Source organism: Muscardinus avellanarius (genome assembly GCF_963383645.1).
Source record: "Muscardinus avellanarius genome assembly, chromosome: 10".
NCBI classification, from domain to species: domain Eukaryota; kingdom Metazoa; phylum Chordata; class Mammalia; order Rodentia; family Gliridae; genus Muscardinus; species Muscardinus avellanarius.
Window position 1 is genome coordinate 29262112 of NC_137796.1, and position 24838 is coordinate 29286949.

The 24838-nt window shown below is 40.0% G+C and overlaps 1 protein-coding gene across 1 annotated transcript in view; it reads left to right on the plus strand.

Moving 5' to 3' along the window:
• Positions 1–265: 265 nt before the first annotated feature.
• Positions 266–24838, plus strand: part of NUDT21 (nudix hydrolase 21) — a gene marked incomplete at both ends in the record, with an annotated part of 28140 nt that continues 3567 nt past the window's right edge. The window contains 9 exons of the mRNA XM_080703525.1: positions 266–381; positions 2963–3163; positions 4198–4261; positions 10679–10768; positions 15365–15440; positions 16717–16854; positions 17072–17123; positions 18109–18250; positions 18336–18471. Coding sequence (XP_080559651.1) covers positions 266–381; positions 2963–3163; positions 4198–4261; positions 10679–10768; positions 15365–15440; positions 16717–16854; positions 17072–17123; positions 18109–18250; positions 18336–18471 — 1015 coding nt within the window. The remainder of the gene's footprint in view (positions 382–2962; positions 3164–4197; positions 4262–10678; positions 10769–15364; positions 15441–16716; positions 16855–17071; positions 17124–18108; positions 18251–18335; positions 18472–24838) is intronic.

Consider the following 24838-nt stretch of genomic DNA (forward strand, 5'->3'; position numbering starts at 1 on the left):
TATGATTTACCAATGGAAGCTCCAGATACTTCAACCATCGAACCAATGATTGGACCAATAGCGATCGGCCTGAGAGAACTCCGCCTCCCTACTTCCTGCCGCCAGAGGGTCCGGATTTACTTCCGGCGTGCGTCCGCCTCCTCTCGCGCTCTCAGGTTAATGGCCGGCGGCAGCTGCTGAGCGGGACGCAGTTAACCGCTGCCTGCGCGGGGAGTCACCCCTGCCTTCCGCTTTCTCGTTGCAGCCAGTGCCAGAGCTTGCCAGCATGTCTGTAGTACCGCCCAATCGCTCGCAGACCGGCTGGCCCCGGGGGGTCAACCAGTTTGGTAACAAGTACATCCAGCAGACCAAGCCTCTCACCCTGGAGCGCACCATCAACCTGTAAGTGCAGCGCGGCCTTGGCGACCATCCCTCTTGTAAGCTCTCCCGTGGACGCGTCTCCTTCCGGCGCGGCCCCGGAGGGTCGGCGGGCTCCCCGCCTGCCCACATCCCGGTTGCCCGCTCCGGGATGCGCGCTTTCCTTGGTTCCCAACTAGGGCTCCTTCCTCGTCCTCCCGCTCTAAGGGCTGAGAGCCCTGTTTGGAAGAGGTTTCCCCTTTTGAGACGATTTGTTCCCATTCCTTTGTACTCCCGTAATGACTATTATGGGTGCTATGGAAGTTTGCGTTGAATTCACACTTTCCTCACCTCACCAGAGGTAAACAACCTGAAAGTGCGGTTTTTATCCTTTCCGGTTCAGCGTTTCTGTTTCTCACATCGAAGGTACGGTGTTGCTTTGTTTGTTTTTATTTGGAATGAATTGTATAACGTGGCCCCATTTTTGCAGTTTTCGCTTTTCTCTAAATAGTAACTTTTTGAAGTTTACCTGTATGAAAAGATCTAGTTTAAAAAAATATATATATATATATATATATATATATATATATGCTTTATAGTATTTCACCTTCTGAATGCACCACATTTTGTGTTCTTAGGGCTATCCAGGCTGCCCCATGCCTTCATATTTATTATCTATCTCATCAAAGGCAACCTAGGCCCCAGGTTGGAATTAGAGTGGCAGGCTTTCAGACCATAGAGGGGTGTTGCCCCACAGAACCCATAGTGTGTTCAACACACCTTTCTCCTAAGCAAACCGTTGTATTTCAAGATAACTTTCAAAAGTCATGTCTTGTAGTAATTGGCATTTGGGGTGTGTCTTGCACAAGAAATTGCCAATATACTTTTTGTCATTTTTGAGAGTTCCCTTTTGAGGCAACATGGTTCTGATCTAATAGAAAGTGACCAGTTTATACTGGTCAATGGTGTGTGTGTGTGTGTGTGTGTGTGTGTGTGTGTGTGTGTGTGTGTTACTGGAGTTGGAACCCAGGGGCTTTTCTACCTCTGGGCTATACTTCCAGACCTATTTTATATTTTATTGGAAACAGGGTCTCTCTAAGTTGCTGAGAGCCTCACTCATTAGCTGAGGCTGACGTTGAACCTGTGCGATCCTCCTGTCTCAGCCTCCCAAGCGCTAGGATTACAAGCATGTGCCACCATGCCTGGCCTCTGGTCAGTGTTTTAAAAGTGGGAGGATTTGCTGATACTGGTGTTGTGGTAAGACACTTCAAGAGTTTTTATATTTAAATAAATGAACTGCACCCCCACCAACCAAAAGTCACTTGAAATTGAGAAGATATTTATTAGTATTCTTCCTTGGCAAAACAGGTGCTGATTTGGAAATTTACCTAATAAAAATCGGGCATTATTTGTGTGTATACAAGTCTTTGTAGCTATTAGTGTGCAGCCCATTAATTTATATGACTTTAAAAATCTCACAAGATTCCTATGCAATGGAAAAGACAAATGTTCTTTTTAAAAAACTGGGAAAATAAATTTGTGGGTTACTGTCAGTGATGATGTGAACTAGAACCCACAGGTTTTTGTGTTTGGTTTTTTTTTTTTTTTTTTTTTTGTCCTGCCTTGATTACTGGATCAATTTCCATCAGGTCACTATGTAGAATTGGGGAAATAGTTGTGCTTTCAACAAATGTTTTAATATTTGCTCCATTAAAGTTGTGGGTTGATTTACAGCACTTTCCCTCTCCTATGTAAATACAATATCCAGAAATAATCAGTGTTGTGAACTTCAGTTCACCTGAGTAATGAGCTGTTAAATTGAAAACAGTTTCCTCTTCCTCAATAAATTTTTGTTTATGAAATAGTACATGAATGAATGCCTGCCTTGTACCAGGCAGTGTGCATATTGCCTGGTTTACAGTTTGGTAAGGAAGTAAGATGTAGCCCCTGCTTTATGGTGTTCATAGTAAAAGAATAATATGGCCGGGCGTGGTAGCGCATGCTTGTAATCCCAGCATTTGGGAGGCTGAGACAGGAGGATCGCAGTTCTTGGCCAGCCTCAGCTACCTAGGCTCTTTGCATCTCAGTGAGACCCTGTTTCAAAATTATACCACCATTCCTGCCTGGCTGCATTTATTTATTTATTTATTTATTTATTTATTTATTTATTTATTTATGTGGTACTGGGGGTGGAACCCAGAGGCTTTCTATCCCTGGGCTACACTCCCAGACCTATTTTATATTTATTTGGAAACAGGGTCACACTAAGTTGCTGAGAGCCTCACTAAATAGCTGAGGCTCTCTTCAAACCTGCACAATCCTCCTGCCTCAGCCTCCCAAGAGCTGGTATTATAAGCATGCCCCACCACACCTGGCTTTGGCTGCATTTTAAAAGGTTACCTGGCACACGCCGGGCTCCTTGATCACATGGTACTCTGGCTTCAAGTTTCCAAGAGGAGATTCCAGTCTCTGCCATCTCTTAGCTGGTTGTGTAACTTTGGACAAATTCTTTGTCTCTTAGCATAATGTGTACACCTTTTACCATTTTTTAAATATGTAGTTGGTATCTGTTGTGATAAATTACGGTTGTCAGTTCTCATGCTAGATGTTTATCTTTGGATCACAGGTACCCTCTTACCAATTACACTTTTGGTACAAAAGAGCCCCTCTATGAGAAGGACAGCTCTGTTGCAGCCAGATTCCAGCGCATGAGGGAGGAATTTGACAAAATTGGAATGAGGAGGACTGTAGAAGGGGTTCTGATTGTACACGAGCACCGGCTACCCCATGTGTTACTGCTTCAGCTGGGAACAACTTTCTTCAAATTGTAAGTTGTTGGAAATTAACAGCAAGACAACTTTTTTGGGCGGTAACTGGGAACTCAGGGGCATTCTACCTCCAAGCTATACTCCTAATTTTTTTAAATTTTGAAACAAGATTTTGCTAAGTTGCTGAGGCTGGCCTTGAACCTGCCATCCTCTTGTCTCAGCCTCTCTGAGTACTGGAATTACAGGTGTTCACTTCCACAGCTGGCTAAGTACTGGATTTACAGGCGTGTGCCTCCACACCTGGCTAAGACAGCTTTGTATAGGATGGCTGCTTCATGCAGCTTTGGAATACAATTTAAGCAGTTTATTTCAACAGACTCTGCTGTTGAAGTTTTTTGAAAGAAAAAAGCACGAGTGTTTGCTCCAGTATAATGTTCATTTATTTTTCTGACTGGAATCTGCATGTGTCTGTATGTTATTGATGTTAATGATTGATCTTGGTAGAAACCCGATGAAACAGAATAGTTCAAGCCCAGTTTTCAGATGTAATACCATTTATTAAGAGCAACTGCTATTATTTCTGTCTTCGAATGGTATTTTCTCTGATTTTTTAGTTTTGTCAGTTGAGCTCATAAATGTTTTAAATATATACAACTGTTTGATTAGAATAAACCAAAAAGAAAGATCCCAAAAACTTAGATTGAATTTTTTGAAATATGTCCCATTTCTCAGACCTCACAAATGTGGTCTAATGCTCCCTAGGTACTTCTAGACCCTATTTATACCACATAGATTCCAGACGTGATTGGGATGGATTGGTGACCAGCAGCTGTGTTTATGTTTAGGTTATGTTACATATTTTTTTCTTTTTAAAGCCAGGGTGTATAGCATTAGTCTGGTAAATTAACTTTATGAATTCAACTTCCGAGTGTTGTTTCTTCTGCCTTTGACATACATTTGTTGTGAATGCCTTATATGACATTGTACAGTTTGTCTTAACTCAGTTACCTGATAAAAATAACTATTATTGTGTTCTTCCTGTTATCCCCAAATTATATCACATTGAAAGCTGAAATTCTTAACCTTTATACAGACCTGGTGGTGAACTTAATCCAGGAGAAGATGAAGTTGAAGGACTAAAACGCTTAATGACAGAGGTATTTTTCTGTTTAACTTTGACGGTTTTGTTGTTCATTTGAATGCCATCAACTTATAACTATTTTTTATGTCTGTGAAAAAAAATTTTATTTTGAATGTTTATTTTCAGTAAATACAACTTAAACCCAAGTGTTAGTATAATGTTGATTTTTCTGCTAGTTGGACTTATTTTAACATTTGAAAAATTGAAATGTTGATGTAACAGTAATGAAAACCTAGCATTTTTGAGTTCTTACTGTGTTAGACACTGTTCTAAGTGCTTACATACAGTAACTTCTTTAATCATCACAACCGCTAAGGGAAGTATGTATTAATCCTGTCTTACAAATAAGGAAATTGGGCGCAAAGAAAAAACTTCTGTGAAGTGATACAGCCAGTCAGTAGTAGAGCTGGAGATTTTAATGGAGGTAGTTTTGTTCCAGAGTAGGTTCCTGTAGAATTTTGCATAAGACAAAGGTGCCTGTTTGAGTTTTTCATGTCTTGGATTTTGCCCAAATTGTATTCTGTTATTTTTAGTTGTAGTTTTGTGGTGCTAGGGATTGAACCCAGAGCCATTCTACCTCTGAGCTACACCTCCAGCCCTATTTTATGTTTTATTTGGAAATGGTCTTGCTAAGTTCAAAGCCAGCTAATGGAAGCTGGCTTTGAACCTCTGATCTCCTGTCTCAGCCTCCCAAGTACTAGGATTACAGCATGTGCCACCACTTTTAGAAATCATTCTGATGTCTGCTGCTGAAGAGTTGTATCCAAATGCATATATAAGTGAAGGCTGTTGAGATGTAGATGGTTTTATAATTAAATACTTTTTTTTAACATGCAATCTCCTCCCTCATAATTATAAAAGTAATATATACTTTCTGCAAAAAACCTTTTTCTCGCAGAAAAGCAAAGGAGAAACAACTAAACTTGCCTCTAATTCCATTTCTATTGACCTATTGATTTGTTTTTCTAATATTTTTAAAATACATTATAACTCTTAGATATGCTCTGCTTGTACTTCCATTTATATGTGGTAGATTGAACCTACCTGCTTACTTCTGCTTCTGAAAACTTCACTTTAAAAATATATAAATCCTAGTTAACACACACACACACTAGCACTGAAGGAGTGCAAAATGAAGAAAATGCAAGAAAAATATTTGGAGACTCTGGAAAGCAGATGGGCAAATCATAACTGACTTTGCAGAAGCCTTAGCTCAGAAGGAGGGAGACAGTCCAGAATCCAGCACTGAAGAACCCCAGAAAGGTTAAGGGATTGGAGGTACCTATAAAAGTGGGTGCTTGCATGGGCTGAAAACTAAATTGGTTGAAAGTCTATACCAGACATATTCCTATACGTAGATTGTCTTCCCTGTTCTGTACAGTTAGGCAAAGACTGGTTGCTGATTGATTCTCTGTGGCACTTAAATCAGAGAGCACCTAACAATGAAAGTTTCCAAATTCATTATGATACTCCTAGACTAAAGCAGTGAAGCAGGGCCGAGAGCATCTAGTACAAATTGGAGTAGCACAGTACAGAAAGCCTCTGCTCACTGGCGGAATGTTAACTAGACCTGTGTATTCCAGGCAGAAGATCAGGGATTTTGTTTCTTGGGAAAATGACTAGTCCAAGGGAAACTCCGAGTGATGCTATTTTGGAATCTTCTAAAGAAAGAGCAAAGCCCTATCATTCATACACCTAGAATTGAAAATGCTTTACACGTAGAAGCGGTTAACCACATATTACTAGGCTTGTGGGAGAAAAACTTCTTAAAAAGAAACAAAAGGAATTAAAAGTGGAAAATTCACCCAAACACAAAACAATGATTAATATTTGGAGTGTGATAAGAGTAGATACTGCATTTGTTAAGGGGGGGGCATTAAAAATATTTTGTGTGTGTGTGTGTGTGTGTGTGTGTGTGTGTGTGTGTGGTACTAGGGATTAAACCCAGGGGCATTCTACCTTCGAGCTACACCTGCAGCCCTGTTTTTAAATCTTTATTTTGAAACAGAGTCTCTCTAAGTTGCAGAAGGCTTCACTAAGTAGCTGAGGCTGTCCACAAACACTGAACCTCCTGTACTCAGCCTCCCAAGTACGGGGATTATAAGCATGTGCCACTACGCCCAGGAAAAAAAAGGACTATTTAGCCAATAAAAATTAAACTAAAGTTAGAAACAACCCCAACAGAGAGTTAAAAGGTAGTTTCATTCTACCAAAAGTAAGATGAAAAGATAGACTATAGGTTGAGAAAAGATAAAATTAGAATGATCAATATAAACTATAGATACATAGAACTGAAGAATAGGAAGAATTAGCAAAGCATAATTTGAGAAAAATCTCCCAAACTCAAATGACTGAGAAGACCTATTGGCCTGCCCTCTACGAGGAGTGTTTAAAAATCCATGCACATTGCCTGGCGTTGTGGCGCACGCTTGTAATCCCAGCATTCGGGAGGCTGAGACCAGAGGATCACAGTTCGCAGACAGCCTCAGCTACTTAGTGAGGCCCTCTGCAACTCAGTGAGACCCTGTTTCAAAATAAAGAATAAAAAACAGGGCAGGGGATGTAGCTTGGAGGTCAAATTCCCCTGGGTTCCATCCCCAGACCTGCAAAAAAAAAATTTACAGAAACTCACAAAGATGAATCAGAGACTTCCTATGGACCCTACACCCACTTTCCCCAGTTGTTTGGTTTGGTTTAGTACTGGGGATTAAACCCAGGAGCATTCTAATTCTGAGCTATACTCTCAGTCCTATTTTATTTTTTATTTTGAGACAAGGTCTCCCTTAGTTGCTGAAGCTGGCCTCAAATCTGTGAACCTCCTGTCTTAGCCTCCCAGGTACTTGGATTACTGGCATGTGCTACCAGTGTTGGCTCTGTTTCCCCATTTATTTTTTATTTTTTATTTTTTATTTTTTGGTGGTACCACAGATTAAACCCAGGAGCATTCTACTTCTGAGGTATGCCCTCAGCCTTATCTTTGATTATTTATTTTGAAACAGGGTCTCACTAAATTGCTGAGGCTAGTTTTGAACCTGTGACCCTCCAGTCTCAGCCTTCCAACTACTGGGATTACAAGCTTGCTTTTAATTTTTTAAACACCTAAAAACACTGGGCATGATGGCACATTCCTGTAATCCTAGTACTTGGAAGGCTTAGACAGGAGGATTATAAATTCAAGGACAGCCTCAGCAATTTAGCAAGACCTTGCTTCACAACAAAAAATTACAAAAGGGCTGAGCAGTTAGTTCAGATATAGAATACCCCTGGGTTCAATCCCCAGTACCACACACACAACCTAAATCACCCTAGTATCTCCCTATTATAGACAAGGATGCATTTATACCCCCCCACTATTCTTCCATTATCAATACCTGATTATTCAGTATTCAGTATTTAAGTTAATATGATTAGGTAGAAATTAGCCACAATGATTGGTAAATTACAATTACTTTTCCTTACTTGTATAACTCTTTTTCTTTAGAGTTGAAAACTTCATTTTACTTGTTATCACTAATTTCATTCTCTGGGAGCTCAAAGTTCTTCTCAGTTCAAACAAAATTACTCTATAAATTTCACCTTTTCTTTTTTTGTGTGTGTTTTTGTACTGGAGATTGAACTCAGGCATTCTACCTCTGGGCTACACCCAGTTTATTTTGAGACAAGGTCTTGCTAAGTTGCTGAGACTGACCCCAAACCTACAATCCTCCTGTCTCAGTCTCCCAAGTACCAGGATTATAGGCATGTGACCACTCCCAGCTCAATTCCACTTTTTCTAAAAGACATTCCTGTTCTGCTCCTATCTGTATTAGATACACTCAGCCCTGCTTCACAGTTGGGAGTCCTAGGGCTTCCCCAGTCTCTCTCCAGTTAGATTCTAATATTCTAAATCCGGTGTATTCTTAGTTCATTCCTTTATTTTGGTAGTGGACACCCTCTTTAGTTTCCCTGAGAAAAGAAACAACAGAGATTTTGCATATCTGAAAATGACTACATAACCCGTACTTTTATAATTTAGGAAAAAAATTCTAAGATGGACTAATCTCAGAATTATGAAGGTATACTCCAGGACCCTTTTGCTTCCTGAGCAGACTGATGCCATTTCTGTTTTTAATGCTTATATTTAAACTGTCTTACTGCCCAGTCACTCCCTTCCAGTTTGGGATCTTTGAGAAATTTCTCTTTATTATCATTGGTCTAATTTCATGGTGCCTGTGCATGGTTGTTTTTTTTTTTTTTTTTTTTTTTTTTTTTGGCGGGTCTGCAGATGGAACCCAGGGACATTTTACCTCCGAGCTACAGCCCCTGCCCTATTTTTTATTCTTTATTTTGAAACAGGGTCTCACTGAGTTGCAGAGGGCCTCACTAAGTAGCTGAGGCTTTCTGCAAACTTCAATCCTCTGGTTTCAGCCTTCCAAATGCTAGATTACAAGTGTGCACCACCACGCTCGGCTTGTAAAGTTAAAATAGTTTATTTAAAAACAATTCTGAAATAGAGGCAAATATTAGGGATAAAAACAGCTGGGAGTTAATTGTTGTAGCAAGCTGAAATGGGTGAAGCAGGGTAGAATACTGCTGTGTGTGTGTGTGTGTGTGTGTGTGTGTGTGTGTGTGTGTGTCCTGGGGATTGAACCCAGAGGTATTCTACCCCTAAGCTATTCCCTAGCCTCTTTTTATTTCTATTTTAAAATAGGATCTCAAGGTTGATGAGAGTCTTTCTACTTGCTGAGGCTGTCCTTGAACCTATGATCCTTTTTGTCTTAACTTCCCAAGTGCTGGGATTACAAGCATGTGCAACTGTGCCCGGCTGGGCACTGCTTTTTCCTACTTTTAACCTTGTAGAACCATTTTTGACCAATGAAAATGTGTAAAGGGCCAGGTGTGGTGGCTCATTCTTATAATCCTAGCATTTGGGAGGCCGAGGCAGGAGGCTTGTAGTTTGCGGACAGCCTCAGCTACTTTGTGAAGCCCTTTGTAACTCAGTGAGATCCTGTTTCAAACTAAAGAATAAAAAATAGAGCTGAGAGTGTAGCCCAGAGGTAGGATGCCCCTGGGTTCCATCCCCAATACCGGAAAAATATAAAATGTGTAGAGTATAAATTTGATCAAAATACATTTAATAGCCGGGCGTGGTGGCGCATGCTTGTAATCCCCGCGCTTGGGAGGCTGAGACAGGAGGATCGCACGGGTTCGAAGCCAGCCTCAGCTACTTAGTGAGGCTCTCAGCAACTTAGTGAGACCCTGTTTCCAAATAAAATATAAAAAAGGTCTGGGAGTATAGCCCAGAAGTAGAAAGCCTCTGGATTCCACCCCCAGTACCACCACCACACACACACACAAATACATTTAATGTTATGTTATATAGAATAATAAAAATGAGGACTTTTGCATCTTAAACCTATTTCTGTAACTTGGCTAGGTAGATGATTCATAGAAACTATAATTGATTCTAGAAAAACTATTGTATGTTACTTTGTTTTCCTGTATATAACCAGAGAATAGCAACAGATTTGTTGGTCCCATAATGTTATATTTATACTAGATTGCCAGTTTTGGACTAATAATATTTGTCTTTGGCATAATGACATGAATAAATAGTTTATAAGAAATTGTGCAGATGAAATCTATAGGGAAGGACTTTGGTAGTTATTTGTCACTATTAGGCTTGCTGCCAAAAATACTCTCTTCAAAAAAGGAGGATATTCGTAAGTATATTTGGTTTACTACCTGTATCAATTCTTTTGTTTGTTTGTTTTTGTGGTACTGAGGTTCCTGGAAGTCCTTCTACCTCTGGGCTACACTCCCAGACCTATTTTTTATTTTTGGAAACAGGGTCTCTTAAGCCAGCATGGCTGGCTTCGAACCTGCAAGATCCTCCTGTCTCCGCCTCCCAAGCGCGGGGATTTTTTTTTTTTTTTTTTTTGGTGGTACTGGGGGTGGAACCCAGAGGCTTTCTACCTCTGGAGTATACTCCCAGACTTTTTTTTATATTTTATTTGGAAACAGGGTCTCACTAAGTTGCTGAGAGCCTCACTAAGTAGCTGAGGCTGGTTTCGAACCCGTGCGATCCTCCTATCTCAGCCTCTGAAGCGCGGGGATTACAAGCGCACGCCACCACGCCCGGCTACCTATATCAGTTCGGTTTTTTTTTTTTTTTTTTTTTTTTTTGTTCATTACAATTTTACATCATATTGGGGTACAGAGTGTGAGAAAAATACATGGACACAACTCTTGGTGTCCTCCCTCCTGGGTCCCCTAGCCCCAAGTGTCTTCGAGATTGGAATTGGTAATTGTATCATTTCTTTTTACAGATACTGGGTCGTCAGGATGGAGTCCTGCAAGACTGGGTCATCCCTCCTGGGTCCCCCCTCCTGGGTCCCCTAGCCCCAAGTGTCTTCGAGATTGGAATTGGTAATTGTATCATTTCTTTTTACAGATACTGGGTCGTCAGGATGGAGTCCTGCAAGACTGGGTCATTGACGACTGCATTGGTAACTGGTGGCGACCAAACTTTGAACCTCCTCAGGTCAGTGTTCAATTATATTTGTTGGACATTTGGAGAAGCAAAAAACTGATTCAATTCTAGAAATTTCAGAAATGATCAAAGTAGAATTTGACTTGAAATTTTCTTTTCTCCTCCCCTTAATTTTGATAAAAAAATTCCAAAGTCACCCATTTTATTTTATTTTAAAGCAAAATTTCATAAATTTACAAACGCAGAGAAAATAATAGTAAATGAGCTCTGTTGGCATCCATCTTTAACAGTTGGCAACTCAGGGTCAAACATGTTTTCATCATGTTTTCCTCCTTGTGTTGACCCATTTTCTTGGTCCTCACCTTCAGTGGTTTTGGAGCAAATACTAGCTATCAGTTGATCTTTTTTTTTTATTTTTTTGGGGGGAGTACTGAGGATTGAACCTAGGGCATTTCTACCTCTGAGCCACACCCCAACCCTATTTTTACTTTTATTTTGAAATAGTCTCACTACGTTCATGAGAGTCTTGCTACTTGCTGTGGCTGTCTTCAAACCTGTGATTTTCCTGTCTCAGCCTCCCAAGTACTGGGATTACAGGTGTGCCATGCCCATCTGGAACCACATCTTAAGGCTTGTTCAGAGATAGAATCTGATCCTAAGCTCACATGTAGCTGACCTCTCAGTTCCTTCTGGGCTCAGGTTTTGCTGGTGTTGACCCAGGGCCTCTCTCAGTTCCTTGTCTTGAGATCTTCTCTAAAGGATAACTTCCATTAAGGCAGTTGGCTCCCCCCAGAGCATGTAATTTAAGAGATGGTAAGATAGTGACAAAAATTGTCCATGAAGGAAGCTATAGTCTTTTACAAAGTCGTCTTGGGGGTGGAATACTGTCACTTCTGCTGTGTGCTATTCTCTTCACACTCTAGTACATTCTGGGAGAGGACTCCACAAAGGTGTGAATGCCAGAAGATATGTGTCATTTGGTGCAGTCATCTGAAGGCTGGCTCCCATGGGTCATGTTTAGAATATCTGGTTGTCTCTTTTGTAATGTTAGCAACTCACTAATGATAATTTCTTGGATCTTTTGAATTCACTAGATTGTGATCCTTATGTAAAAGAGAAACGGCTTTTGTTTTGTTTTAGTGGTACTGGGGATTGAACCCAGGAGCATTCTACCTCCAAGTTACGCCCCTAGCCCTATTTTATTTTATTTTGTCTTTTGAAACAGGGTCTTACTAGGTTGCTGAGACTCTCACTGCTTACTGAGGCTGTGCTTAAACCTGTGATCTTCTTGTCTCCGCCTGCCAGATATACTAGAATTACAGGCATGCACCATGACACCTAACTGAGAAATTGCGTTTTACCTATGTTTAGAGAGGAGTATAGTTTGTATAAGAAAAAACAGATGTTTCTTTTTTTTAACTATGAATTTTCAGAATTAGTTCATTCCTTTGCATCTTGCAAAGTCTTTCTTCAAAAGAAAGAATAAGATTTGGGTACAGATACTTTGAGAGTTGATCTCAGGGAGCAGCAGAAGTTAAAAAGAAGGAAGGGGGTGCCATTATTGATTTTATTACAGTTGTTGGCAACTAGATTAATTCTGCTAAGGATGGTCAGAAACCATTGGAATATACCCCAGAATTGTCCATCAGAGAGGTGGAAGGCCAGGGGCTCCTATCTCCATTGAATGAGAGTTATATTAACTCCTTTGCACTTTCATGTTGAGTCTGAGCATGAGTTGAGAGTCCTTCCAGGCTTTAGAAAAGCTTGGAGGCTGAAAAGCAGAGAGTGGAGACCTGGCAGCAAGCAGGGAACTTTCTGACACTTCCAAATTGACACTGCCCTGAAATGTGAGGAAGAAAGAGGTACTGAGATGTGGGGCACAAGAATGCTGCAGTGACCTTTTTAAAGTGTCAGTTTGAACTTTTACTAGTGAGTAAACATTTTAAAGTTGGATCCTGAATTGTTTTGACAAATCAAAAGTCCTGTGACGTGATAGCATCTTTGCATGATAGGATGTTTTCAATCAAGAACAACACACAATATCGGCCAAGCAAAAGATAGTTCTGCCCTCTTGTTGCTGAGTGTCTTGTGTAGCAGAGGGATAGGAAGACATGGGGCTGTGGAGGCTGGTGCTAGTGATCACTGCCTGAGAAATGCCAGGAACATATGTGTCCTGGCTCTAAGAGGAACAGTTTCATACAGAAATAGTGAAGTTGCTGGCTCAAAAGTACATAGCAGAGCTGGGCGTGGTGGCATACGCTTGTAATCCCCGCGCTTCGGAGGCTGAGACAGGAGGATCACACAGGTTTAAAGCCAGCCTCAGCTACTTAGCGAGGCTCTCAGCAACTTAGTGACACCCTGTTTCCAAATTTAAAAAATATATAAAATAGGGCTGGGAGTATAGCCAGAGGTAGAAAGCCTCTGGGTTCCACCCCAGTACCAAAAAAAAGTACATAGCAGAATTATTCTAAACTTATTTTAGTTTCTTGAATATTCTTTAATCTAATTGAAAAATGCTCAATAATAACTCAAAGTTCATGCTGCTTTCTTCTCACTCTTACCCCTTCCATGGTCCTAGGACAGTTCCCTTACTTCCCTGAAGCCTAACCTTGGCCCTAGCTGCATTGGGTGTAACCTAAGATTGTGTGTTTATTTAGTAAACCTAGAGTTTTAGTTAGGTATCAATGCAAAAAAGGTGCAACATCATCTTGCTGCCCCAGTCTTTTCATATGGGTGCGAGTGGCTTAGATATTTAGACTAGGACTGAAAAAGAAAGGCTAGGAAAAGGAACTTACAACCTTAATTTAAAAGAAAATAGGGTAATGGCATTCACTTTGATTTGGTCATGGTTTGGGAACTTTTGTTTATGAGGACCACAGGTGTTTTTTTAGCATGTGCTACTTAAGCCACTTCTGACCTCTTTGTCTCTTTGCTGCTGCTGTGCGACAATGGCCTCAATTCATTGTACCGTAAGAATGGCTCTGAATATTGCTTGGGTGCCAGTGAGTAACATAGTGGGAAATAACATAGGCTTTTATAATCAGATAAGCGTTGAATAGGTACAGTTGAATTTTGGCTTCTCTGCTGAGCTGAGTAATCTTGGGAGAGGTACTAGGCCTTTTTTAGCGTAAGTTCCTATGTAAAATGGAGATGATAATAATACTTCCTTTCAGCAGTCTCTCTTTTTATTCTGCTCTCCTCTAATATCTATTTTTGCACTTTGCTGTTGTTTTTGGTACTGGGGATTGAACCCAGGGGCTTTCTACCTCCAAGCTACACTTTTATTTTGAAACAGGACCTTACTCAGTTGCTGAGTCTGGCCTCAAGCCTGCCATCCTTGTGTCTCATCCTCCTTAGTACTGGGATTATAGGTGTGTGCCACTGCACCTGGCTTATTTTCAGCCCTTTTTAATCCCCCTGCCCTCAAATACAACTCAGAGCAAAGTAGATTTCTCAGTGTATTGTGGGAAATGTAGAAGCTTCCAAAGCATATACATAATAGGCTTAAATTTTTATTTATTTGGTTTTTTTTTTTTTTTTTTTTTTTTTTGTGGTACTCTGGGGATGGAACCCAGGGGCATTCTACCTCCGAGCTACACCCCCAGCCCTATTTTTTAGTCCTTTTTATGTTTGAAACAGGGTCTCGCTGAGTTGTGAAGGGCCTCACTAAGTAGTACCTGAGGCTGTCTGCGAACCACAGTCCTCCCATATGCTGGAATTACAAGCGTGTGCCACCATGTCCAGCAAAAAAAATATTTTTTTAGATATTTTTTCTCCGTGTCAGAATCATTCATTCCCATTTTCTCTCCCTCCCTTTGGTACTTGGGATTGAACCCAGGGTGTTCTACCTCTGAGTTACACCCTGAGCCATTTTTTATTTTTTCACTTTAAAACAGGTTCTCAGTTACTGAGGGTCTTGTGAAGTTGCTGAAGCTGGCCTTGAAGCTGTGAATCTCCTGTCTCAGCCTCCCAGATACTGGGAGTGCAGGTGTGCTCCAAGCACCCAGTTGAATTACTCATTCTTGAGTAGCAATTTCCCTCTTGAATTCTCTTTATCCCGTTAGAGTCTCTAAAATATTTTTCTATTTAAGTTATATTCTGCCCAGCTGGCAGAGCATCACTTAGATGGCTCATCTGACGTTTCTGAAGCATGAGCTGTGTTCATGTAAGGGGAAGGTTTGCTGAGGATAGGAGCAAAGAAGAATTGTTAAATACCTGAAAGGCTGTATTTAAAATTTTAAAAAGCAACAAATTTTATTAAAAACACTAAAATCAGATAGATGACATTGAGTTAAAATTTCTCAGGCCATAAATTCTGTGAAAATATGTTTAATTGTCTTGAATGGCTTACTACCTATTTTATATGTATAAAAGCACTTATTAGTTTATCTGTTAGGTACTTGGTCCTAATAAATGGAAAACTAACAACAGTTTACACTGTATTGGGAGTGAACATGCAAAGAAATTAATGAAGCAATGTGTGTGGGGGGGGGCATACATTTTAAAATAAAATTGTATCCAAGATATGACAGACGATTTAAGAAGGGTTCATAGTTTTGTGTCAAATGAGAAAAATTGGTTATTAAAGTCATGGAGATAGAATGCTAAGTCTTGAAAGCTTCAAATTATTCTCATTTGTTATTTTAGTATCCATATATTCCTGCACATATTACAAAGCCTAAGGAACATAAGAAGTTGTTTCTGGTTCAACTTCAAGAGAAAGGTAAGCTATTGTGTTTTTGAAGGCAGACATCTAAAATTTTTATAGTGCTTTCAAAGATATTTCTATTGGTTACTTGAATTTTGGGATTTTTTGTAAAACTCCAAAACATATACCATGTTCATACAGAATTACCTAGTTTCTCTTAGTTGTGCTGTCGTGGTCCAGAAGGATAAGTAAATTTAACTAGAATCTAAGATACCAGATTATACTATTTTTAATAATTGTTTAATTTTTGGTATTGATTTTTTATGGTGTGATACACTAGTGAAAACTTGAAGAAAGAAAAAAAAATCTTTATAGACTCTTTTGTGTTTTAACAAGTATTTCTTTCTTTCTTTCTTTTTTGGTGGTGCTGGAGTTCCTGGAAACCCTTCTACCTCCTCCAGGCTACACTCCCAGACCTATTTTATATTTTTTTTATTTGGAAACAGGGTCTCTTAAGCCAGCAAGGCTGGCTTCAAACCTGAGCGATCCTCCTGTCTCCACCTCCCAAGCGCAGGGATTACAAGTGTGCGCCACCACGCCCGGCTTAACAAGTATTTCTTATAATAGTTTTGTAACAGAATTCAAAATAAATAATAAGCGAGGCATAGTGGCACATGCCTGTAATCCTAGTACTTGGGAGGTGGAGACAGGAAGATCACAGGTTCACAGCCAGCCTTGGCAACTAAGCAAGGCCCTCTGCAACTTAGTGAGACTTGTTTCAAAATAAAAACTAAAAAGCCAGACATGGTGGTACCTGCTTATAATCCCAGCATTTGGGAGGCTGAGACAGGAGGTTCGTGGTTTGCGGACAGCCTCAGCTACTTAGTGAGGTCCTTTGCAACTCAGTGAGACCCTGTTTCAAAATAAAGAATAAATGTAGGTCTGGGGATATAGTTCAGAGGTAGAATGCACCAGTGTTCCATCCCCAGTACTGCAAAATTTTAAAATAAAATAGGGTTGAGAGTGTAACTCAGAGGTACAGTGACCCAGGTTCAATCACCAGTACCAAAAAAAATAAAAGAGAAAAGATTATGAACCCAAGGCCATTCTCTCTTTTCTTTTAGATCCAGTATTTGAAGTTGTTCTTACTTGTTAATAGCATGGCTTCTGAAGAGAATCAGTTTAAAACTGATTGTGATTGCTAGCTTAGAAAACACAATCAGAACTTATTGAGAATTATATTTTTTTAAGTTTTTCCTCAGATATAAAATTGTTGGTTAATTTGAAGTAAAGTGGCAGCAGTGATTATATGAGAAATTATAGAAAATGAACCCTATTTCATTTATTTTAGCCTTGTTTGCAGTCCCTAAAAATTACAAGCTGGTAGCTGCACCGTTGTTTGAATTGTATGACAATGCACCAGGATATGGACCCATCATTTCTAGTCTCCCTCAGCTGTTGAGCAGGTATGGACATTTTTTATTAATCTGTATAAATTTTCAAATTTATAATATTCAAAGCCATTAGAGAATGGGTAGCTCACAAATTCTGGTGTTTAAGGAAATGAAGACAACAGATGGACTCTTAGGTCATGTGCAGGAGCCATAGATAAAATGTGACCAAATGTATCCTCAGACTTTTAACTGCTGGCATGATGCTCTGATATTTGTGGAACTGCTCTTTCCCTAATCTGATACTCTCCACAGTTAAGTTTGAAGTCTTTGCTCAAAGAAGAGGAGATAAAATAGACAACATTGTGTAAATATAAGAGGAATCATCTATGTTAAAATGTGGAGCACTGAATCTCTTGATATAATTCTTTCCTCTTTGAAACTTACTATCCATAGGCTTAAATTGTGACATGTGGAGTTAGGCCCTGAATTTTTACATAGAGCAGAATGATGAAAGATGTATTTTTTAAAGCTGTATTGGCTGCAGCCATCTTGAGCCAGGGGTGCCAGTGTGTTTGGTGGGATGCGCTGATCCCAGCCTTTATTCTGTGGCCAGGACCCCCCAACACACACACACACACACACACACACACACACACACACACACACGTAATCCTAATACTTGGGGGACAGAGACAGGAGGATCACAAGTTCAAAGACAGGCTCAGCAACTTAACGAGATCTGGTTTCAAAATAAAAAATAAAATAGGTCTGGGAGTGTAGCTTACAGGTAGAATTTCTCTGGATTCCATCTCTATCTCCCCCCCCCCCAAATTAGGAATGATAAACAACCGTTTTTGTGTGTGTGAAGTTTTAAAAGTCTTCAGATAATTCAAATGTTGTTTTAAAGCTCTTAAGTCAGTATAAGAATTCCAGTCAGAAGAATATCTTCAGAATTTTACAGAAGAGAAGGCATTGAAAATTAAGGAGAATGATAGATCACTTTATATTTCTGACCCTTTTAGTCATACTTCTTGATCATCCTAAAAAGCTTGGCTGCAGAATTGTTGGTCCTCAAGTTATTTTATTTTTTTTGGTGATACTGGGGTTCCTGGAAGCCCTTCTACCTCCGGGCTACATTCCCAGACCTATTTTATACTTTATTTGGAAACAGGGTCTTTTAAGCCAGTGCAGCTGGCTTTGAACCTGCGTGATCCTCCTGTCTCCGCCTCCCAAGTGCGGGGATTACAAGCGTGCGCCACCACGCCCGGCAGTCCTCAAGTTATTTTGTATGCATCATCAATAATGTGTCCCAAGAATTGAACGTGCAGTTTATATTTTTGTGGTTTTAGAGGTAGAAAGCTAGATAAATTGAGAAGGCTTATCCACAGTGCTGGTGTTAATCAGCTTAATGAAGACATGACTAACATCATTGTGGGAAACTATGATGATGAACCAAAACAGTTTTGGACTCAGTCAGCCCATAGGCCCCAGGTAGTGGGAGCTAAATGGTTGCTGAAGTTTTTTTAGTAAAAGTTACGTGCTTCTTGAAGAACTGTGGATTCATGCTAACTACCAGCCAGTAGAAATTCCAGTTTCTGATCAACCTGAAAGTAAAACCACTCTTTCAGAAAAGAGGAACCATAGCTTCATGAAGAAAGACTTGGCTCCCAATGCAAAGCATGAGCAAGCTGATGAAGATCTGTTCTCAGCATGTAAATAATACCTTCATAGTAGTTGAGGCTGAGAAGTCTAAAGCTGGAGCCCCACATTGGGCCCTGTAATGATTCTGCTCATGCTGAGCACTTCAGTGATTTTACTCACATTTCTCTGCAAGAAAAAAAAACACTCTTGTCACTCATTGCCTCCCTGATGGCTCTGCTGTTACTGAAGAAGGCTTATTTAGCCAAAATGTTTTATTTTAGGTGTTAGTAATGAAAATGAGGACAATATTGCAAGCATCATAAGATAACATGCTGGAAAGATTGTTTCCCTTCTAAGCAGAATTATTGCTGATGCTGCCCTGGTTTCCCTGTTGGGGTGTGCAGTAGAAAAAACTGTGGGAGAAGCTATCACAAATACAGGTGGTCACTTGCATAGACCACCAGACTTTAATTGATCCCAAGTCAAGTTCTCTCTCCACACCAGTCCTGGTAATGACAGGAACAACTCCTTGGGAGGATTGTGTTACTTCTTTCAGCCAGTGTGTTGAAGCAGAAAAAAGTCTCTGATATTTTTAGCAAATCACTTTGGAGCAAGATTTTAAGAATTTTTTTGTTTGCAAATCCAATGCAAAGAAAGTGATGCTTGCCAGAACACATCTCATATTGAAAGAGCCCATCAGTTCTAAATATTGAAGCTGCGAAGAAATGAAACTTAACCGCAGTCATAGCATGGCTGTTGGAGACTGCAAGAATGGAAAAGAGAGCAGATGAAAGCTGTTTTCTGACTGAAAATTTACCTGAAGAAGAACAGAGATTGGAAACTAAAATACCAAATGGAGTGAATCTAAATCAAGATATTCCTAGGCCAGGCATGGTGGCACACCCTTGTAATCCTAGCCTTTGGGAGGCTGAGACAGGAGACAGGAGGATCGCGGTTCGAGGACAGCTTCAGCTACTACTTAGGCCCTTTGCAACTCAGTGAGACCCTGTTTCAAAATAAAGAATAAAAAATAGGGCTGGGGGTGTGGCTCAAGGTAGAATGGCCCTGGGTTCCATTCCCAGTACCACACACACACACACAAAAATCCCACACAGCCTGGAACACACATGGAAACTCACAGAAAAATAATTGGATATGACCCACTTTCAGAGTAAAACTTTTCATGCTGTGATCTTGTAACATGTCTGAAGGTTTCCAGTCTCCCCAGCTATAGGGCAGCCACTGCAGAAGGAGCCCATTTTATACATGGACACACCATCAAAATTTTTATTCAGAGACAAACTCTTCAAACTTTCCTTTTTTGTGAAGTTTCATTTTCTACATTATCTCACTCACCTTTATCCTAAACTCTCAGCAACTTAGACCCTGTTTAAAAAAAAAATAGGACTGGCGGTGTAGCTCAGAGTTAGAATGCCTTTGGGTTCCATCCTCAGTATTAAAAAGTTTATTAAATAAAAGAACACTCATCTAGCATGCACAAAGCCCTGGTTTCATTCCCAGTGCTACACACACTTGCTTTTCAAGTACATATATTAAGCCAGGCATGGTGGCACAAACTTGTAATCCCAACTACTGACTAGTCTGAGATAAGGGAATCAAAAATTGGAGGCCAGCTTGGGCAACAGGGTAAGACCATCTCTGAAAATAAAATGGATTAGGGATAGTTGGGCATGGTGGCACACGGGTGTAATCCCAGTACCTGTGCATTTGAGACAGGAGGATTGCAGGTTTGAGACTAGCTTCACAGTAGTGAGACTTTCCTCAACCTAGTGAGATTCTGTTTGAAAATAAAAAATAAAACAGGGCTAGGGGTGTAGCTGAGAGGTAGGATGCCCCTGGGTTCAATCCTTAGCGTGTGTATGTGTGTGTGTCTGTCTTGCGCGCTCTCTCTCTCACAAACACACTCTCTCTCTCTCTCTCTCACACACACACACACACACACACACACACACACAATTTTTTAAGACTCAATGTGAAAGAGGTTATTGAAGCATTCTACAGATTTTAATGTCTCAACAAGTAAACATTAGTCTCTGTAACCCACACAAGCAGAAACCTAGAGCAGCACTGCTTCTGGGATTCATCCATGAGTACAGGTAGCTCTGGTGGTGACCTGCCAGACTCACAGTTAGCTAACTTGTTTGGTGGTTTTAGATCTTTGGTTTGGATTTTTAAGTTTGTTGTTTTGTGTGTGGTTTTGTTTGGACTTGTTATTGTTGTTTTGTTTGTTGGTTTATAATTTTGTAGCTAGCATCATTAGTGATGAACAGTACTAGGAAAGAGTGGTGAGGTGAGGCCAGCCCTTTCAGCCAGCTCTCGCTGCGATGATGCCCTCAGGGGCTATTGTGAGATTCTGAGGGACATTGGGGAGGGCACCTTTGTGCAGTTCAAACTGGCCTGCTATATCCTCGCCGGGACTGAGGTGGCAGGAAGGTCCTGATTAAGGACAGATATACACTCTCCCTTGTTCTATCTAAAATAGTGGAGCACCCGAAGGTGGTCCAGTTTCTGATTGTAGATACCACTGACTGTCTACCTGGTGATGGAGCATGTGTGTGGAGGGCACTGGCTCACTGTGACCTGTATTAGATGAATATGTTGCTGCTCTGTGCTGGACCCAAAGATTAGCCTTAGTTTGAGCCAAGCAGCTCTAGTGAAAGGGGGAGCATAGGCACCGAGGATTATTTAACATCAGAGTGTCTCCAGTGAAAGCAGACCACTAAAAGGAAAATACCAACTCCCTGGACCCTGACATTGGCCAGCCCATTGTGGACACAGATAGCTGCAGGAGAGACATGCACACTGCCTGGGGCTTCTCCACGGGGATTGCAGTCACAAGGCCACTGGAGCCTCCTGGAGATGAGGGCCCCTCCACCTGGGAGAAACCTCAGGGACTTTTTTCTGGGAAACTTCCCCTGCCCCAGGATAGTTCTTAATAAATCTATTTCTTATGAGTCATAATAGATGATTCTGAAAGTTTTTTTTAATTAATTAATTTATTTATTTATTTATTTATTTATTTATTTATTTTTGCGGGTCTGAGGATGGAACCCAGGGGCATTCGACCTCCAAGCTACACCACCTGCCCTATTTTTTTTTATTTATTTTTTTTATTCTTTAATTTTTGAAGCAGGGTCTCGCTGAGTTGCGGAGGGCCTCACTAAATAGCTGAGGCTGTCCGCAAACCACGACCTCTGGTCTCAGCCTCCCAAATGCTGGGATTACAAGCGTGCACCACCACGTCCGGCTGTGAAAGATTTTTTTAAAAGTTGTATTATGCATTGGTTGAGCTCCTTGGAACTAACCATAGATAAGAATTGCAGAATAAAATGGTAGGTAGTTAGGAATGTAGATTCAGGAGTCAGTGTTTGGATTTGAAGCCCACCTTCAGTACATGCTAGTAATTTGACCTTAGATAAACTTTCATGCCCATTTGCCTGTTTTCTTCATCTGTAAATGGGGATGATAGTTCCCTTTTCAAAGGATTGTGAAGACCAAGTGAATTAACACATATAAAGTGCTTATATGCCAGTGCCAAGATCCTGGTAAGTACTGTATAAATATTAGTTCAGAAACAGGTCCATAGTAAGTTTAGCTTCTGAGAGCTTGTTGAGTATGAAATCGGTCTACTTTGTCAAATAAAGTTTGATTCTTGCTCCTCTGCTGTGACCCCTTGTGAGGTGACAAGTTGAAGTATGACAGATGAAAAAATAAGTCAGGTTGTTCACTTAAACTCCTACCAGGTATAGGAACTGCGTTGAGTGATCAGAATACAAGGACAGGTTAACATCTTTCCTCTCTTCAAGGAACTTATTAATAGATGGCTAACCCAATATGCACTTCTATTTTTTTGTTATTATAAGTATCCAACAATACTGTTAATGCAGAAAGAATAACTGTCTCTGTGTAGAAAATGTTAAACATGTCAAGGGAGGTAGGAACATCCAGATAAATTTCCTTATCATCTGAAGTAGAAACTGTAACTAACATTGTTTTTAATAAAGGCATTGTTCTTTTTAAAATTTAGGTTCAATTTTATATACAACTGAATTTCTGCGCAGAGGAGAAGTAAAAAGAAGCCGTCTCTGTGAGCACAGCTATATCCAGTGTAGAAGAATAAACATCGTAGAAAAGTTTTTTTGGTTTTATCTCTTTCTTGATCCCTAAATTGCCTCCTACTTTCTCTTGTCTGAAAAGTAAAGTTAATATGAGGAACTAGATGGTGGTGTAAACAAATGTGATGTTTATTTACTTTTGGTTCTACTCATACATCTTTTGTACAACATTAAAGAAAGTGAATTTTCTATTTGTATTTTTTTTTAATTTCTCATTAAACTTTTAAAAATCTTACAGTTGAGGATTGGTTTTTCCCCTCTCTAGGCTGGTGAACATGAAGACATAATGGCAGTTTGGGTCAGCTGAGTTAGTGGGACCCTTGCTCCATTACCACTTTTGGAAATTTGATTAGTCTGATTGTGTGTCCAAAGTGTAATTCCTATACCAAACTTTATACTCTAGTACAAAATTTTAAACTTTCATGAGTTGTTACAGAGAATCCCCAATATATTAACTGACTAGTATGTTATATAACCATCCAGGCCTTAATTAGTAAACAGACCTTAAACATAGTTGAAACCATTGAAATTGGCTAGGTCAGCAAAGTCATGGGAATTGGTATAAAAAGAGACCCATCTAGATAGATCTCAGTTTTTTTCTTTAATGTATGCTTGTTAGTTATATGTGCTATTGTGCAGTTGTGTCTTATTCTTAGAGCAATAGTAAAAATACTGTTAGATTTTGAATTCTTAGGTTACAAAAGTTAACTTGCGGTTATATTCATAGAGACGAAAACTTGGTTATAGCAAGTCACAGGGACTTTAAAAAATATTTTGGAGTAATCTGAATCAACTGTACTCCAAGGGCAAGATAGGGAACATATTTTGTCAGCCTAACAGAAAACACTTCCCAATTAGGATTAAATTTGAGGGAGTAAAAGGAAGTGTAGAACAAAAGACTCTGCTGGTTGTGTCATTATTTAATACTCAAAATGTATTGTTTATACTTTATTATTAACTTGCTGACCGTAGGCTTAATGAAAAATCTTGTAAGACATAGCTAATTAAAAAAAATGATAGCTCATTTTTTTTGGGGGGTGGTACTGGGGATGGAACCTGTCTACCTCCGGGCTACACTCCCAGACTTATATTTTATTTGGAAATAGGGTCTCTTAAGCCAGCGAGGCTGGCTTCGAACCTGCGCTATCCTTCTGTTTCCACCTCCCAAGCGCGGGGATTACAAGCGTGCGCCACCATGCCCGGCAAATTTTTGATAGGCAGAAATAAATTTCAGATTAGGTGTAGGGGTGTGTGTGGGGGGTATTGGAGATTGAACCCAGGGGGATCTACCTCTGAGCTATACCCCAGCCCTAAATTTTTATTTTTAATTTTGAAACAAGGTCCTCACCAAGGGGCTGAGGGCCTCGTTAAGTTGGTGAATCTAGTCTCGACCTGTGATCTTCCTGCCTCAGCCTTTGAAGTATTAGGATTACAGGCCTGGGCCACCTTACCTGGCTTGATTAGTTCTTTTATTTTTATGGTGTCCCTCACAAAGCTAGGCTCCCAAATCTACTCAGGTGATACTATTTTTCCATATTTAGACTTAAGAAAATCAGGCTAATGGTGGCTGAAGGAATTATAGTCAAGTTATTTAGTTGGAGTCATGTTAAAGCTTCACATGGTTGTAAAGTAATGACTGTAACCATGCCACATGCTTTGTAGTGAGTTCTAGTCTTTATGATCAACAATGATGAGTGATTTCCTTTGAAAAGGCACTCTTTCAGGGCTGTCTTGCCACTTTGGTTTACATTAGCATTTCTAATTAGTTTTACTAGAGTCCTTTAGCTAATCCTTCAAATTGGGGAAAGGTGGCTGTGGAGATGGGTTAATCCAGCTTATCTTCCATGCTTGCTGTAGCATCCAAATAAAGTGACCACATTGCAGATAATTGCCCTTGAAATTTTTGGGAGGGTTGAAAGAGGTGGAGTTTTCTAGTTGTGATTTATAACTTGCTATCAGGAGTGTTTGTGTTGAAGTTATCTCATTTAAGTCTACTATTGTGCTTTGTAATTTAAGCTTTGGCCTAGAAATTCTTTCTAGTCGATTCTTTGCAACAAGGCATTCATCTATACACCAGGGTCTAGTGAACAAAGCCTTTTTTTTTTTTTTTTTTTTTTGCCATACTGGGGATGGAACCCAGAGACATTCTACCTCCAAGCTACACCCCCAGCCCTATTATTATTATTATTATTATTATTATTATTATTATTATTATTATTCTTTAGTTTGAAACAAAGTCTCACTGAGTTGCAAAGGGCCTCACTAAGTAGCTGAGGCTGTCTGCGAACTGCTATCCTCCTGT